At 41.5% G+C, this 18,167-nt stretch overlaps 1 protein-coding gene across 1 annotated transcript in view; it reads right to left on the bottom strand.

Moving 5' to 3' along the window:
- Positions 1-18,167, bottom strand: part of LOC137347131 (microtubule-actin cross-linking factor 1-like) — a 441,060-nt gene that overhangs the window by 318,273 nt on the left and 104,620 nt on the right. Inside the window, 3 exon segments of the mRNA XM_068011260.1 lie at positions 3,607-3,713; positions 4,617-4,729; positions 5,741-5,907. Coding sequence (XP_067867361.1) covers positions 3,607-3,713; positions 4,617-4,729; positions 5,741-5,907 — 387 coding nt within the window.

Genomic DNA, 18,167 nt, shown 5'->3' with positions numbered 1-18,167 from the left:
TTAGCTTTGAAATTTATAGTCAATTATGTTCAAAGCAAATCGTTTTTGACAAACTTGACTAAGTTCCTTGATGAAATAACAGTGAGGGTTCATGAAGGTAGTGCAGTTGATTTGCATAAGAACATTCTGAAGAAATTCAAGAATATGCCACATAACACTGGTTTGAAAAATCAAGGCCCATGGGATTAATGGAGCAGTGGCAGCAGGGATATGCAATTGGCTATGAGACAGAAAGCAGAGAATAGTGGAGAAACTGTTGTTTTATCAGATTGGAGGGAAGTATATAGAGTTGAGTCCCCCACAGGGCAGGATTAGAGCCACAGTTCTTTGATAAACATTAATGATCTGGTATAGGTGACAAAAACTTGGAAATATTGTTTGCAGTGAGGAGGATGGTAGCAGATTTCAGGAACATAGACTGCTAAAATATGCAGATACATGGCAGACTAAACTTAATGCAGAGAAGTGTGAAGTGATGCATTTTGGAAAGGAGAGAAGAAACAGTATAAACTAAATGGCACAATTTTAAAGGTGGTGCAGGAACTGAGACACCTAGAGGTTCACGTACACAATTGTTTGAAGGTGGAAGGACAAGTCAATAATGCTGTTAAAAAGGTAGATGTGATCCTCGACTGAATAGATTCCTTCTGTGCCGTACGATTTTATGATTCTATGCAGCTAGTAAATTAATTTTAGTCAGTATAAGTGGCACGTATGCAAACTTCTGGCTAACATATAAATGACAATGGTTGAATAAACCCGAACCCAAATATTCCAGTTCTTACTTCAGTCTGGAGATGTACCTATAGGATGGTGGGGGTCTGGAACTTGCATCTGAAATAGTGGTAGAGGGAGAAACCATCACTTTTGAAAAAAAAAAGAGATGCACTTGAGGTGCTGTAACCGACAGGGCTAAGGGGCAAGAGCTGGAAGGTGGGATTAGGCTGGATAACGTACAGTTGGCATGGACACGATAAGCCAAATGGCTTCCTTCTGCACTGTAAAAAGTTATTTATGAAAACTCATCAATTTTGTATACAGCTTTACTACACTTCAAATCAAAACAGACAGAAAACAGCAGAGCCTTTGGACACAATTTTTCAATCTTCCTTAACTATACAAAGGACCGGAGAGTAGCTGATGCAACACCCTTGTTCAAAAAGGAAGAGGAGGATAAACCATGTAACTAAAGACATTAGTCTAACATTAGTTAAATTCTTATCATCCATAAATCAAAATCAAATCATTAAGCCTGTAGAAACACACAAAATAATCAAGGACAGGCAGCACAAATTGTTAAAGGCAAGTGCAACAAATTCAAGTGTTTTTGGAGATCAATTGAATAGATAAAGAGAATGCAGTAGATGCGGTGTTCTTGGATTTTCAGAAAGGCATTTGATAAAGAGTGCCAAGAGGATTTTTAGAAAAGTTCAGGTGCATTATACAAGAAACAATACAATATGGAAGGTTTATGGACAGACATTAAACAATGTTAAGGGAGACAAGCTATGCTCAGACTGGAAAAGGGTAGGCTGTAGTCTGCAGCAGAAGGAAGTGCTGAGCCCACTTTTGTTCTTGATATATATAGATGGCTTTGACTTAGCCATAAGGAATGCAGCTTGAACTTTGCTGCCGACCCAAAAGTTGACATTTGTCAGTGAACAGAATAGTTAAAAGACTGTGGGAGAGAGAGACAGATTGACTCACAGGCAGACAAATGGCAAATGTAATTTAATGCAGATGAGTGTGAAGCAATACATTTTGTAAAAATAATGGGAACCTACACATAGAGTCATAGAGAGATACAGCACTGAAACAGGCCCTTCGGCCCACCGAGTCTGAGCCAACCATCAACCACACATCAATGGGCAGCACAGTGGCGCAGTGGTTAGCACTGCAGCCTCACAGCTCCAGGGACCCGGGTTCGATTCTGGGCACTGCCTGTGTGGAGTTTGCAAGTTCTCCCTGTGTCTGCGTGGGTTTTCTCCGGGTGCTCCGGTTTCCTCCCACAAGCCAAAAGACTTGCAGGTTGGTAGGTAAATTGGCCATTATAAATTGTCACTAGTATAGATAGGTGGTAGGGAAATATAGGGACAGATGGGGATGTTTGGTAGGAATATGGGATTAGTGTCGGATTAGTATAAATGGGTGGTTGCTGGTCGGCACAGACTCGGTGGGCCGAAGGGCCTGTTTCAGTGCTGTATCTCTAATCTAATCACCCATTTATACTAATCCTACATTAATCCCATATTTCCTACCACATCCCCACCTTCCCTCAATTCCCCTACCACCTACCTACACTAGGGGCAATTTACAATGGCCAATTTACCTAATCAACCTGCAAGTCTTTGGCTGTGGGATGAAACCGGAGCACCTGGCGGAAACCCACGCGGTCACAGGGAGAACTTGCAAACTCTGCACAGACAGTACCCAGAAGAGAACCCGGGTCGCTGGAGCTGTGAGGCTGCGGTGCTAACCACTGCGCCGCCCAATGGCAAGACATGGAATGTTGTGATGAACAAGGATGACTAAGAGTTTAAATATATACTTCCCTGAAAGTGCAGGTAAATAAAGCCATTAAAAAAGACCAATAGAATTTTAGATTTCACATATAGTGCATAGTGTACGAGAATAAAGTAGGAATCATGGATTTATGCACAAAATTTGTTAGACCATAGACTACTTTGTGCCGATTTGGGTGACCCATTATAGAAAGGGCAAAAGCGATTGAGTGTGTCGGTTTACAAGGATGACATCAGAGATGGGATGCTGTAGTTATAAGTGGACACTTGAGCTACTGTAACAACTTACACTACAGCAGTTTAATAGACACTTAAAATTATGAAGCGTTTTGATAGCATGAAAACCGCAAGATTATTTTTTTCCTCTTGGTGAGTCAATGATGAGGGCTCATCAATTTAAAATTAAGAGAGTGAGGGGAGCGGTCAGAAGAAGTTTCTTTACATACAGAGTTGATTGGAGCATGGAATGCTTTGCCAAAGACAGTGACTGAAACAAACATCTTTTGAGGGAAAACTCCATAAATATTTGAAACATAGTAAAACACAAGAAAAAGAGCAGAGCACTGGAATTCATTTTGGATTTGTCTAAAAAAGAAACAATGCAACAGATGGCTTCTTACTGTACTGTAAACTTCAAAGGTTATATATTGCAATAATCCATTTCTACATAAAATATGCTCCCTGCTTCAAGGATTTCACTAGGGTTTAAAGTACAAGAATGTTGAGAAATGCAATGGAAAACAAAACTGTCATTTCCCAGCTTCACAAAGCATGAATTTTATTCAACTCTGAGGATAAGATTATAGGTATTTCACCAATAAACTGGTTATTCGGGTAAGAATACGTGCGGAAATTATCCAGTTGCTGGTGACTTTAAATGAAACGCATGACTACACTTAGTTCAAGAAAATTTGAAAAAAATCTTGCTGCTGTTGCACTATATGATTTAATCCATTAGCTAATATACTTAGACATTTTCACATGAATAGTTCTGGTTTACTCTTTGCACTTACACCAAAAACTCTAGTTTTCACCACACATACATTGCCATGGTAAGTTATAAGATGGAAGCGTGAAGCCTTACATTTGCACTGATACCTTCACCTCCTTCTGGGACCTTAGGGAATGATTCATATATGGAGGAGACATACGTGAGGACAGACTTCTCATCAGGAGATGGAACATCAACATCTAAAAGAACAAGTCCAAGTTAATTCAACTGAGAACCACATGATCAGTAACTCATAACTGATAGGCTAAATGCATCTGGTAGCTTCCTTTAAAAAAATACACTCAAGTAATCGTTACTGCTATATTTGAGAGACATCACAAAACAGCACTATGCTTTAGAAGATCATGATCTCAAATTATATTTTTATTCTCAGGATGTAGGTGTCGCTGGCAAGGTCAGCATTTATTGCCCATCCCCAGTTGCCCTGAGAAAGTGGTGCATTTTTCATGTAGCATTTCTTTTTCATTCAACTGAGTGGCTTACTAGGCTATTCCAGAGGACAGCTGAGAGTCAACCACATTGGTGTGGGACTGGAGTCACATGTAGGCCAGACTGGGCAAGGGCAGACAGTTTCTTCTCCTAAAGGGCATCGGTAAACCAACTGGGCTTTTACATCAATTCAACAGGTACCGATGCCAACCTTTTATTTTCAGATTCTTTAAAAAAGAACTGAATTCAAAGTCTCAAACTGTCATGGTGGGATCTGAACTCCTGCTTCCTGGATTACTAGTCCAGGCCTTTGGATTACTAATCCAGTAACACAACTACTACAGTACCGTATCCTATTTTTGGGGGAGAAAAGTTCTATCATTCGCTTTGCTAATACTGGGTTGCAGTATAGCCTTGAAACTCCTGCAGGAATAGGTTTTCCAAAAGGCTACCACTCAAACAATATAGCATTAATGCATCAAAGATTAATGAAAAATATTTTAAATGCAACTGAGACCTCCTTTCAGACTTGGAACATACCATCCAACTTTAGCCACACTTCATGCTTAGATGAACAACAACAAACCAAATCTATCAGATAGGAGAAACACTTTCCTTGTAGAGTGTAATTTCAGTAACTATTTGCAGTGTACCTTCTGGATCCAATAGTCTTGTAACACCAAGTGCTTCAGCAACTGCAAAAGCTTGCTCCAGATTCTCCTGATTGCTCTGAAGTGAAACCTTCTCCATGTCAATGAGGTCTGGTCTGCAAAACAAAGTATTCAATAGAATTCCAGTACACTGAAATTAATTACATATAAATTATTAAGCTTTGTAATCACGCATTTTTTTAAGATTTGAAATATTTAAAAACAATCGTAACCATCAAGTCCAAAATCTAAGAAGTAGTTGCATCTGAAAAATAAAATGTTTTTTCTGGGATTAGAAATTTTCAAGTGGGGTATGTAAATTACCCTCTTTTTTTTCCCCCCTTTGTTCCCTTGATAAAAGTCAAAGCTTTATCTGGGCAACGGTGACAGTTTGGCTTGGTCTGCTTTTAGTTTAGTTTAGAGATACAGCACTGAAACAGGTCCTTCGGCCCGAGTCTGTGCCGACCATCAACCACCCATTTATACTAATCCTACACTAATTCCATATTCCTACCACATCCCCACCTGTCCCTATATTTCCCTACCACCTATCTATACTAGGGGCAATTGCTAATGGCCAATTTACCTATCAACCTGCAAGTCTTTGGCATGTGGGAGGAAACCGGAGCACCCGGAGAAAACCCACGCAGACACAGGGAGAACTTGCAAGCTCCACACAGGCAGTACCCAGAATTGAACCCGGGTCGCTGGAACTGTGAGGCTGCGGTGCTAACCACTGCGCCGCCCTAATTTTACATATTCAATATATAATCATGTGTAATCTGGGAGATCAAGTTTACAAAATAGAAAGGGTAAAGGATAAATAAGCGGGCTTAAATTTTCAGATTCAGCACAAAGGGTACACATCAAGCCAGAAAATAGTAAATGCAATATTTCCACTTTATTGAACACATACACAGCAATCCAGGATCTGTTTTAGTGCCAGGAAACTGGTGTTGTGGTACAGATCAGTCATGATCTAACTGAATGGTGGAATAGGCTCAAGCAACTGACCGGCCTACTCTTGCCCTTTATTATGAGCCTTCATGTATCTCCTGACAACACGAATGAAAACTCAACAAAATCTCCTAAGCCCTTATTTTTCGAATTCAGTCATGGCAGTTCACCTGTATTTATGGATGATAGCATTAAATACTCTTCCATCACTCCAGCTGGAGGTGAAATTGGAGCACTTTAACCCAGAATAACCTTCTGTCAACTTCTGTGTCCAAAGTAGCAGTTTTTCTTTAGCTGACATGTCACCTGATTCTCCACTCACATAGATCTCTGAAATCTGCAAAGCAAGGGACTTATGGTGAAACATAGCTATACCCAAATCATTTCATTTAAGACAAACACCTTATACACTATGAACACAGTAAAAATCTGGCTCACAGCTTATCAATATGCAGATTAATCCCATCCATAATGGCCAACTAAACACTAGTCCCATCAATAAACTAAACATGCTGATAACACCTGCACAAACTACCAAAGATCATTTTGATTGTTTGCACTGCAGCCTTCCTGGGAACAAAGTTGGCAAATGGAATTATCATATAACATTTATATCTGTACACATGCATACACCCCCCATTCACTCTCCCAAGCCATTAATCCATGCAGTCCTCTACTGCTAATTATCCAGGTCAGTTCTATGTCCCTCTTTGAAAATGTGTGTTACATGGGCCAGTCATGGCACACATTCATTCTCAGTAGAATCCTTAAACATTTTTAGGGCATCATATCAGAGTGGGTTCAAGCCCAACCTCCAAAACTTGTGCACATAATCTAAAGTGATAATCAGTGCAGTACCGATGCTTGAAAGCACTGTCTTTTGAATGAGTTGTTAACTGAAGGCCCAGTCTGTCCTCTCAGGTGGCTGTAAAATATCAAACAGGGCCAGAAGAATTCTCCTGGTGTCATGATCATTTATCCTATTGCAGTTTATGAATTTCAGAATGTACAAATTGGCTGCTGTGTTCCTCTCCATTTCAACAGTGACTAACTTCAGAAGTACATTGTCCCTAGAATGTGAAAGGCACTCAGAATAGAAGTTCTTTCCTTTTGCCAATTTCTACAGATGATAATCTTTGGAGGGGAGCAAACACAACAACTTGAATTGATATAGCACCTTTAGTATAATAAAGCATCCGAAGGCACTTCACTGGAGCGTTATCAAGGAGATATTAGGGCAGATGACAAAAACCTTGGTCAAAGAGGTAGGTTTTAAAGAGCTTCTTAAAAGGAGAGAGGGGAAAAGGGTTTTAGGGAGGTCATTCCAGAGCTCAGGAGCTTTGGGAGCTGAAGGCACAGTCACCAGTGGTGGAGCAATTAAAATTGAGATGCTAAAGAGGCTAGAATTAGATGAACGCAGATACCTCAGGAGGGTTGTGGGGCTGGAGGAGATTATAGAACGAGGGGGGGCGAAGCCATGAAAGGATTTGAAAGCAAAGATGAGAATTTTAAAATTGAGGCATTGCTTAACTGAGAGCCAATGTAAGTTAGCAAACACAGGGGTGATGGGAGAACGAGGCCCAGCGCAAGGTAGGACACTGGTAGCAGAATTTTGGATGGCTTCAAGTTTACAGAGGGTAGAACGTCGGAGGCTGGCCAAAGGTGCAGTGGGATAGTCATGTCTAGAGGTAACAAAGGCATGGGTTAGACTTTCAGCAACACATGAGCTGAGGCACCTATATTTAAAGTGAGTTAATGCGAACCCAGAAACACATATCAAACCTGGTAAATAGTTTCATAGCGAAATCATCTCCATAATTCAAGTATCCATAATTGTATTGTTACAAATTACTCTACTCCTGTTACATTAATAGCACCTAACGAGCCAATGGAATACAAAGACTGGAGTACAAAGACTGAATACAATAACTGGAGATAGTTTGTCAGATTCTAATCAGAACTGGAGCTACCAAGCAGAATTGTAGGAAAAACATTTGTTAAGATAATAAACCACACTACATTGCCAATGGTTCTTTTAAGTTTGATAAAAAGGAAAGCTGGAACTCCAAAATAAAAACCAAAAATTCTGGAAATGCACAAAATCACCATTTGAAAGGAAAATACAAGTTACTGTTTCCAGTGGGATTGTTCACCAGAATTGTGAAGGCAGGAGAGACCATTTGCTGAAATAAGTAAAACAAAAAGGGACGGACAGACAGATAGTTAAATAAGCGTAGGAAGTCAGAGATGTACAGGAGAATTTGAGGAACTCAGAATTCTTTGGGTTGCAATCCTGGAAACGGTCACAGAGACAGAGGGGGAATTTTTCCAGCCAAGTGAAGGCGACTTTTGGTGCGTGCGGAAAGTTAAATCGCCTGACATTGACATTAGTTTGGGATCCCAACGTCATCACGCACTCTACTGGCTTTCCCTGGGCAGGGCTCAGAGGCCAGCAGACGCTTTGGGTGCAGTGGGAGCGTAATTAAGCCAATTAAAAAGGGAATTAAGAGCCTTTTCAACCCTGAATTTGTTTTTTCCCACCCAGCACATGGGTTCCATGCTGTTTCTGCACCTCGCCAGGTTGGAGGTGAGTGCACAGTAGGAACTCTGAGCGAAACTGACCCAATAGCAACAGCAATCAAAGCTGAAATTGGCACGCCTGTGGTCGGTCACAGTGAAAGACTAGCGCTAACAGGAGAAGTTCTTTCATACTAAATTCATTGATTTCTTTGTGATCAGCAACTTTGTCCAGTTACTTTCAAGCGCCTTGGATTCCACTGAGGTCAATCTCAACATCTTGCCCAAGAGGCTTCCTGCAATATTGGGGCTACATATTCTGTAGTTTCATGGAGCTCTGAGGTGGTGGTGCAGCTTGCACCAGCCCAGCAGCCACAGCGATAGGAGCAGCAACTCCAGCAGCAGCAACTCCAGCAGCAGCCCAACAGCTGTACTGAGGGGATAGACAATGGGCTAAACTGTGAAGGAGGCGACAGCCCCAGCATAGCGTGTATAGGCCAACGGTCAGTTTCCACCACTTCTCCGAACAACAGTGCCGTAGAAGGCTCAGGCTCTTGCAGCAAGTGATCGCAGACAGATGCAGCCTCTTGGAAGCAGACCTCCGCTAAAAAGAGGTGCCCACGCACCACCTGTGGCTGTCAAAGTGACCACAGCCCTCAATTTCCTCATGTCCAGGCCCTTCCCAGGATCAGCTGGTGACATCTGTAGAATCTTACAATCAGCAGCCCACAACTGTATCGCCCAGGTCACCGATGCCTTGTATGCGAAGGCCTCCAACGATATTTACTTTGAGACAGATGAGGTCAGTCAAACCCAGAGGACTGTCGGCTTTGCAACTCTCGCAGGATTTCCACATATCCAGATGGTCATAGTCTGTATTCATATGGCAATCAAGGGACCATATTAGCCAGGTATCTTGGTTAATTGGAAGGGATTCCACTCTCTTAATATGCACCTGGTCTGTGACCACTGAAAGAACATAATGCAAAATGCGTAAGGTATGCAATGCAGGGAGCTGCCATGACTCTTTCATCCTTCAGCAGTCTCAAGTCCCATAGGTGTTTTATTCAGCAGACAGCCTCAGTGGTTGGCTCTTGGGAGACAAGGGATACCCATTCAAGATCTGGCTGATTACACTAGTGAGGAACCCAACCACAGAAGCATAGGAGAGTACAACTGGAGCCATGTCACCACCAGGGCGATAACAAAGCAAACCATTGGCTTGCTCAAAATGAGGTTTCACTACCTTTACAGATCTTAAGGCCCTTTCAATGTGCCTCAGCAAGTTAACAACATGGGTGCAGAGATGACTGGAACTGGCACAAGAGAAAGGTGGAGATTGCCCTGTATCCTCAGAGGACAGGGAGGAGCAGCATCTGGATGCGCCGTTGGTGCCTGCAGGCGCAGACCTGACCACCAGAAAAGCCTGTGAAACCCCCATCCAGGCACGCTTCACTTCCATCAAGACCCCTGTGCAAACCCTCCTCCCTGCGCCCACCACCACCAAACCTTCTTTCTACGGTCACCCAGACAACCATCACAATCACAGCCGTTGCTCCTCATCCAGGCTGCTCATTCCATTCACCTAGATGAAACTGACCAGCATCAATGGGGGATGCGACAAAGTAAAGGCCATGAAAATGAGTAGTTTACATAAACTCATTAAAGAGCATTAATGAAAACTAATAATGTCACAATCCCTTTGATTCACAAGTGAATCCCTTTGTACAATGAAGACATTTTTCTTGTACACTTTCTATTACTTCTACATGGTGCTACCCCTTGCTTTCAACAGAGCTCGAGGCAAGCTGCTCGTTCCTCTGCTCTCACGGGATGCCTGTGGCAGACACCCTCTGGGTTTTGCAGCCTGAGAGGGACACAACCCACCTGTATCTGTGCAGGGGCAAACCTGGTCATCGAGGCAGTAGGCAGCGTATGCGGCTGTCAGTGGGGGGAGGTGGGAGGGAGAGCAAGGGCAGAGAAGTAGGGGTGCCTTGAGAAAAGCCCCACTGCCATGAGCCCTTCCTGCATTTTCCTTCGCGGGGCACATTTGCACTTCCCTGCTAAGGAAGAGCAGGAAAGCACTTGGCTTCACGTCAGTGCGGTGAGGCATTGTTCAATGTTATGTAAACTGGCAGCCAGAGTGTGCAAGCCCCTGATGTGGACCAGCACGTATTCAGTGGCCTGCCGAGTCTGATTGTTCATGAGGTCGGCCACTCTTTCTATGGCTATCAGTGCAAACGCTTCAGACATTATGACACTCGTACTAGAGATGGACTCCTCCATTTTCTGTGCAAGGGTGTACACTACCTCTGGAAATTGTGACAGAAGCACACACATTTCGCTTTGCTGCTCTACAAGCGCTCTTTTAGTGCATGATCCCCAAGGCATAGCATCTGTGTCCAGCTGAGCTGAGCTTGAAATGTCCCACCCCCTCTCCACTGTTGCCCCTGTTTCCAGCACCTGCTCACATGTTATGTGCTTATCACCATGTGTCACATGATCCATCGAAGATGCTGGACCCACCAGCATGTGTGTATTTGCACTTGTGGAAGTTGCACAGGAGTTGAGTGATGATGCACCCTCAGAGTGCTGGTCTTCCTCTAAGGACTCCCCGGATTTGTCTGTCAGCACCGTCAATACACCTGATGACATACATGAGTTCATGCTAAACATATGTGAAACTGAGTTCCGAGTTAGCATTGTGCAGATCATGATATTTAATATTCAATTGATGCTGATACATGAGTGACAGTGAAGTGCCAAGTGGCAATGTGATATCTAATGCTGTCCCCAGGTCTCTGGGCCACCTCTCTGTCCCATCTTTCCATCAGCAATGGATGTACTGGTGCCACCCTGCTGATCTCCAAGACTTCCGACTCCACTGCAATCAGGGTGGCCATGGCTGCAGCTCCAGTTCTCTGCCTCTCCCTGTAGTTGTGGTCTCTCTTCGCCTGCAGTGAGAAAAGGCAGAGTTAGGAGTGTGAAAAGTGAACTGATTGTTGATGATTGAGGGTAAACATTTGAATAGGGTGACTGTGAGGAATGGGTGCAAGAGGACAATAGGTGAATGTTGCTTGAGATCGAGATATTAGGGGGAGGCTGGAGAGAAAGAAGCATGTTTCAGGAAGGTGTGTTTGTCAGAGAAATGCTGTACAAATGCTAGGGAGGTGAGAGTGTGATGCTGCCAGCTGAGAATTGCAGGACACTTACCTTGCCAGACCTAATGAGGCCATTAAACCTTTTCTGGCACTGGATTCACGTCCTTGGCACCACACTTGGGCTGCTGACAGCCTCTGCGACTTGCAGCCACATCTGCTTGTTGAAGCTGGCTCGTCTCTTTCGGTCACCCTCTTTGTGCTCTCACTGCATCAATCATCATGTCCAGGGATGAGTCTGTGAACTAGGGGCAGCCTTTCCACATCTTCCATCTATTCTGCAGATCTCTGCTCCTTCCCGCTGGTATCCTGCATACCACAATCATTGCTGCATTATAGAATCCTGCCAGGGTCCCTTTAAGTAGAGATCCTTCACTGCTTGGTTAGGCATGTCATCCCACCTGTCCTCCCTGATGGGTCAAACAACCAAGAGGCGGGATGATACTTTCATTGCTCTGGGAAACAGCAATGGCAAGGTGCACTAATTAGTTAATTGGGTTCCCAACCCAACAAAATCCCTGCTGGAACAGCGGGACCAATGTTCACAAGATTCCGCCCAGAGAGAAACAAGAAAACATGCTAAACACAAATTCAATATTCTACAGAATAACATTTGTGACAACTCTCTAATTAGTCATTGTATTCATCTTCTGTGAAACAAATTCCAAAGTATTGCCACTAACCCAATCCAAGAAGCAATTCTGTTTTGTAAATTTCACATATAATGCATAAGGAGGTGGTTTACCAATCGCTGCAACAATAAATCTATTAAGTTGCTGCTCAGTAGTCCTAATTTGACTTGACAAGTGTATTTGAAAAGGTCAGATACAAGACTTCTTGCTGCTAAATTTACCAGGAAATGCTAAAAAGTATACCAAAATCATTATGGTGCGCAGATTTGATTAGTTTGCCTTGAGGACAAAAGGACTCCATTTCTATTACTGGAGTTTTTAAAAAATTACATCTGGGAAGATTTGTACTTAAAGCAAAGGACACTGAATTATTTTGTCAGCTTTGCAGTTTTTGTTGTATCCTGTAAAACCAATTTTGTTGGATTTGTTACCTGGGGATTTTAAAATGTTGAATTAGATGAAGGCATTGGTCAGTTTTTCTCTCATTGGTTTTTGAAACCTAAAAATGTAAATGTTTTTTTTTGGAAGGATCTTTAAAATGCGCAAGTTTCCTAGAAGTTCAATTAATATCCAATCCATTCAGTCTATGTTAGGGTACATACCTGTAGCTCCTGATGACTGCTTATTTCACAGGAACTGCCGTACATATCCATTCAGCAATATCATGAACATCAATGTCATTACAACCTTCAATAGTATCAGCCCAAATCAACTTAAGTTATTGGAACATTTTATGTCAGATGCAGCAAAATCTCAGATTCATAAAACTATAGAGCACAAGAGGCCACTTAGCCCATCAGGCCTGTGCCAGCTCTTTGAAAGAATAACCAATTAGTTCCACCCCCCTGCTCCTTCCCCATAGAGCTGTAAATTTTCTCCTCCAGTCTTTATCCAAATTCCTTTTGAAAGTTACTACTGAATCCTCTTCCACCACTCTTTCAGGCAGATCATCATAACTCAGTATGCAAGAATAATTCTCATCTTCCCTCTGGTTCTTTTGCTAATTACCTTCAAAGATTTAACCTATATTTTAATTTGTTTTGTGCCGTTATAGTGGGACCAAGCAGCAGGCTACATAGAACTGTACTGATTGGCCAACATTAGAAACATTAACAGGCAAACTTAAATCCAATTTATTGTATAAAATATTTGATGTAGCATTCCTAACATAATACAACATCCCAAGCCACTTCACAGGAGTGGCTCACTAAAGCTTGGTCACACAGGTAGGTTTTAAGGACCATCTTAAAAAGAGGATCTTAGTTTTCAACTGCTTTGCATAAAATTGTTTCTATTTACCACATTCAACGGTGGACCTCAGTAACTGGTCACTTGCTGCAACACAAAGTGGAAAGGACACACTGGAATGAGGTCCAGCAAAGGAATTCGAAAGTAGTTGGCCAAACAAAAAAGTATGCAATAAAACTTGGTTTATGGGCAGTTAGCAGGAGGCAATAAACACTGGAGTTGACTATCACTTGCTATGCCTGGTGCTAACAGGGCAATAACTACTTCAAAATTGAGTCAGCAGTCTTATTGCCCCATTAACACAGATGATGCAGCCAGTTGCAATTTTCACAACAGTCTACTGGTGGGCACCCTAAGCGCCCACCTGTTTCAGGCAATTGGCTTCTTTCAATAAGCAAATCTGAGCAATAGGACCTCAATTACCAATTTAAGTCTAAACCAGTATGACCGTGCAGGCTCTTACCAATTTCACAATTGATAGGACTGAACAGGACCAGCAAAGGTGACTTATGAATTATGTTTGTGGAGCCCGAAGGAGCTGCTGCCCAGGGATCTCTAACCCCATCACCTCCCCCCTCCCCACAATTGAGCCCTCCCTCAATTAGCTGTCAGCTGGAGGAAGCCCGATATTGATCAGCCTTGATCAGGTGAGCTGCAGTGGGACATCGGTTTGCACACCACAGCTCGCAGCCCAGATTAAATGAAGCCAGAGTCTCAAAATCACAGTAGCCTCTTCAGCACAGGTATTGAGGTTCAGCCAGTATGTTCTGCTGGTCAGGCGCCCAAAAGTCACAACTGACCCTACTGGGTCCATTGCTATGGAGTGGTTAGTTGTCCTGTCATTTCATTGCATCTGCTCCACTTGGCACTTTAGCAAATAGCTAGAATCAAGGCCTCACAGAGCAGACCTTAAATAGAATTGCTGAAAACAAATTAATTTTAAAATAAGAGCATGGAGGTAGTCTACAGGCAGGTACTAATTAGACACAGTTCTTATTTTAAGTAAACAAGTGCTATCCCAATAATGTTTGCAGCTTTCAGGAAGTAGTTACCTATGTGAAATTTGAGGGTGCTGTTTACAAGCTGCTTGCAGGAAAGCAAAGGCATCTGAAGACTGTTGAACATTTTAAATTACTGGCACTCCAATGTTCTTTTGTGCCCCAACATGCATATTAGAAACATTTTTGGACACTTTTTCGATAATGATCATTAATGTGGAGAAGCAGGTTTATCAAAGTAACCTGACACTAACCATTTCCTGGTCTAGAAGGGAGATCGGCTCTAAATTATCTTCATCGTCACTATTTATCAATAATCCAAACTCATTTTCCGAAATGGACAAGCTGCTTCTATCAGGCATACAGCAGTGCAGCTCAAAATCTCTGCTTCTCGTTCTTCCAGATTCGCTAATGTTTATATCTGTAGATTGCAAATTACTGCAGTAACCAGAGGAGTACAGAGTGTTATTTGTCTGGAGCTCTGTATTTAAAGTGAAGTCACTCTGCAAAGGTGACAAATCAGTTTCCATTCTAAATAACTTTATCTCCTCGTCAAGAGTTTCAGTTTCCCTGTACAGTGATGACGGACTGTTCACCCCATATGTGTGTTCTGTATGTAAAGGTATAAACAGCTTATCAAATGCATCGAACTTCATCGAGTTGTTCCCCTCCCACTCAAGCTGCAGTTTCTTCACTGCTGTCTCTCTGGATGATGTAGGATTTTCAACAGCACCTTTTATTTTATTGAAGTCAAAGCTGGCAGGAGCAGCAGCAGTGATATTCTCAATTCTTCCACTGCTTACTGCTGTATATCCTTTTAAATGCAGAGTTTGGTTCTCCTCTCCAGAAACTGGGAAGGGCAGAGATCTCAAATCTCCTTTCACTTCAGCTTCTGAAAGCTTTACACCTCTGTCACAGAGTTCCTTCCTTGATGAAATTTGATCAGGTAAAGGTATTTCTTGCCCAAATATTTCCAGATGTTCACCGACTGGTTTCATTTCAGCTTCAACTGAAAGCACCTGCTGTGCACTCGCTCCACCATCTTCAACATTTCCATCTACTGATTTCCCTGGAGTGATTACAGTCTTAGTAATAAAATTTGCTGAATTACTGAGATGCACAGGCTCTTGTAACACATCTGAAAGGGTTTTAAGATCGGCGTCTGTCTCCGTTGACAATTTTCCCACTGTAATATCCAAAGAAAAATGTGTCTCATTTAAAACAGTCTCACCTTTTTTCTGCAGTGTCACCAACTGAAATGATTTTTCAGGCAAGGTTTTCTCAGCTCTTGCAGCATCTCTAGAACGTGAAGCAGCTTTCTTGTTTTTTCTTATGCGTTTAAATCTGTTTTTTTTCCGTGGCGTGAGGGGAGATTTTCGCTGATCAGCTTCTGCAGTTTCTTGCAGCTCTCGAACACATCCTAAAGAGCTCCCCATTGTGTCAGCATTAAAATATAAGCTACTGCACTGGCATCATTCCTCACATAGCCGCATATGAGCTCATTTGCGATCAGAAAAGTTCCACCTCTCCCCAGGAGAATCCAAACGGCAATTTAAAATTATAACTCAAGAGTATTACACAGCCTTAAGGTACTGTCTCAGATAGTACAGTAATCCAATGCATGTCACGGCAGTTCAAACCACTTAACCTAAAACAAACTGATCTTTGATTGGCTGACATTTTTTCTAGTTGCCAGGTCAGAATGATCGCTCTCTCCTTACTATCCCACGACGGACAATTCAAAATACCTCCGGAAAGCGACACTTAAGAACACTGGTAATTTGGGTTAAAAGGAAGTACAAAAATCTTGTAACAGCATTCCTTAACCATTAATCTCACAGTCAAATTTCCACAGCAGGATTTTAACCTAGTCTTTCCTCTGTGCACCACACAAACATGTATTATTGTCACTTCCATAGATGTACGCTTAATGCTACTGAAACAAAGCTCACAGAATTACTCTGATATCTGTAAACAGAAACAAAATTATTTCAAGCTGTAACAAACCACTCCCAAACGGGTTAATTTGTGCACCACACTTGCGCCGTATTCATATGCTAACTCAATGATGCCGCAGTCCCAGCAGCAAGAGCAGACAGCTGCGTCACGCCAAGAAAAAGTCATTGGCATGCTGCAGAATAAATGAAACTACATCAGCCTCACAGGGTGTCGAGATAAATATTTACTCAACGCTGCTATCCTGAATGGAATTGCAGAGACTTAAATTTAAATATTAATTACTGTACTCCCAGATGCACATTGTCCAGCATTAATACTCAATATAAGTTGAAGTCAAATACCTGTGTGACAGCTATGACTGTAGTGTTTATTTGGAAATGATGGTTAATAAAAAAAACTATTTACTTCAAATTTATAATTTTCAACTTAACTTATAGTTATAATGATATCAATAAAATACAGAATTAGAAAGTTACAATTAAAATTATTTCAATTCAGTTACTTGCCCACATTGGCAGCTTTTTGTTATGCAGTTCAAACAAGACATGAAGGTTAAATTGTACTGGTTGCTTGAACATTGATTTTCCTTCATAGTTTCTAAAATAGAATACAATGCTTACTCTATATTTTCTAAAATTATTTTGTATATATTCCCAATTCTGAATATTGAAAAATAACTATATTCTTTGATGATCAGCTTCATTTAAACAAAGAAAGAAAAATAAATTCGTGTATGGTGTATCTTAACTGTTTCAAGTAAAAAGTCACTCAATAATAATGAAATGTGCTTCTGCTTCTATCATAATAGAAAAATTAGATATTTAATATTGTGTGCAATTAAAAATTGATGTCACTTCCTTGACCTCACTAGACAAGTTTTGACAGTCCTCGAGCCAAGCTATTAAATAACTGAAAATGGTCTCGAACCATCAGAAACTGAGAAGCAGATCAAAAATGTTCAGCTTCAGTAGGGTACTGCAAAGTCCCAACACAAAATAGACTGAGTACAGATTGGAATTGCAGATAGTTGATAGGAGCTGATTACACATATATATTTAAACTTTTTACAGAATATCTTCATTTTTGACATACTGTATCTCAGGTTTAATGGCTTCATCAACTTCTGCAGTCAAAAAGGGTTAGATAAAGGGAAATGCGACTAATGGTCCATTGCATCTGTCGTCGTGCCACATTCTCCAAAGGAAACTGGGTCAGGCTGTACAAAGTGGGAATGCAGTGACTCCTTTGAGATACTGCATATTGAAAATAACTGACCTGGAGGAGCTGTGACTATGCAAAACCTACCTCTATTCCTCCATCCTCCAATACTGAATTTCTTTTCGTAACAAAAAATATTGCCATAGCAATTCTACTGCAAATATCTAGGTAAAATTCCTCCTGCAGGAATAGATTTTTGGAGACAACTTTAAGTATATTTGCTATGTGGCACATGTGAGATATATTGGCAGATGATCTATTTTTTTGACTGATTAAAAAAAACTTCTGAGTTTTGCTCTTTTTTGTGCTGTTTTAACTTATGCTGCCTAAACAAGATACACGATACAGATGATAATGGGCTGGATTTTGGAGTCAGCTGTGAACAAACAGCACCAACCATTCATTGCACTTTGCACTGGAAGTTCCTGTTAGCTAGCTATCCAAAGACATAGTACCCTCTGCAGGACATCTGGGACCTGTGTGAACAGGGAAAGAAACTGTGCATCTCCTCAACCAGATTGAAGGATCGCTATTGAGCAGAGTTGAACCAGAAAGTTGCAGTTAGACTATTGAATTCAATGTCAAATTAGGTAAAAATGCGAAAGAGAGGAAAAAGATTGGATTGAGAGAGAAACAACAGAGACAGAAAGTGCATTGTATAAATTAAATTTTTTCAAGTCTCCAACAATTAAAATCTGAAGGAATGAAACTCCATTTTTAACTTGTAAAAGTTAATTTACAGTGCTAGAGGTGTTGTTTGGTAGTAATTAAAACTTATCACACAATTAAAAGGATACTTATATTAGAGTAGAAAGGCTTATATATCAGGAAAGTACAGCATCTTCACACTGTTCAGTGTATTGAATG

Source organism: Heterodontus francisci, chromosome 31, assembly GCF_036365525.1.
Source record: "Heterodontus francisci isolate sHetFra1 chromosome 31, sHetFra1.hap1, whole genome shotgun sequence".
In the NCBI taxonomy this organism is placed as follows: Eukaryota; Metazoa; Chordata; class Chondrichthyes; order Heterodontiformes; family Heterodontidae; genus Heterodontus; species Heterodontus francisci.
The sequence above is the reverse complement of the archived record's forward strand: the minus strand, read 5'-3'. Positions and strand labels throughout refer to the sequence as shown.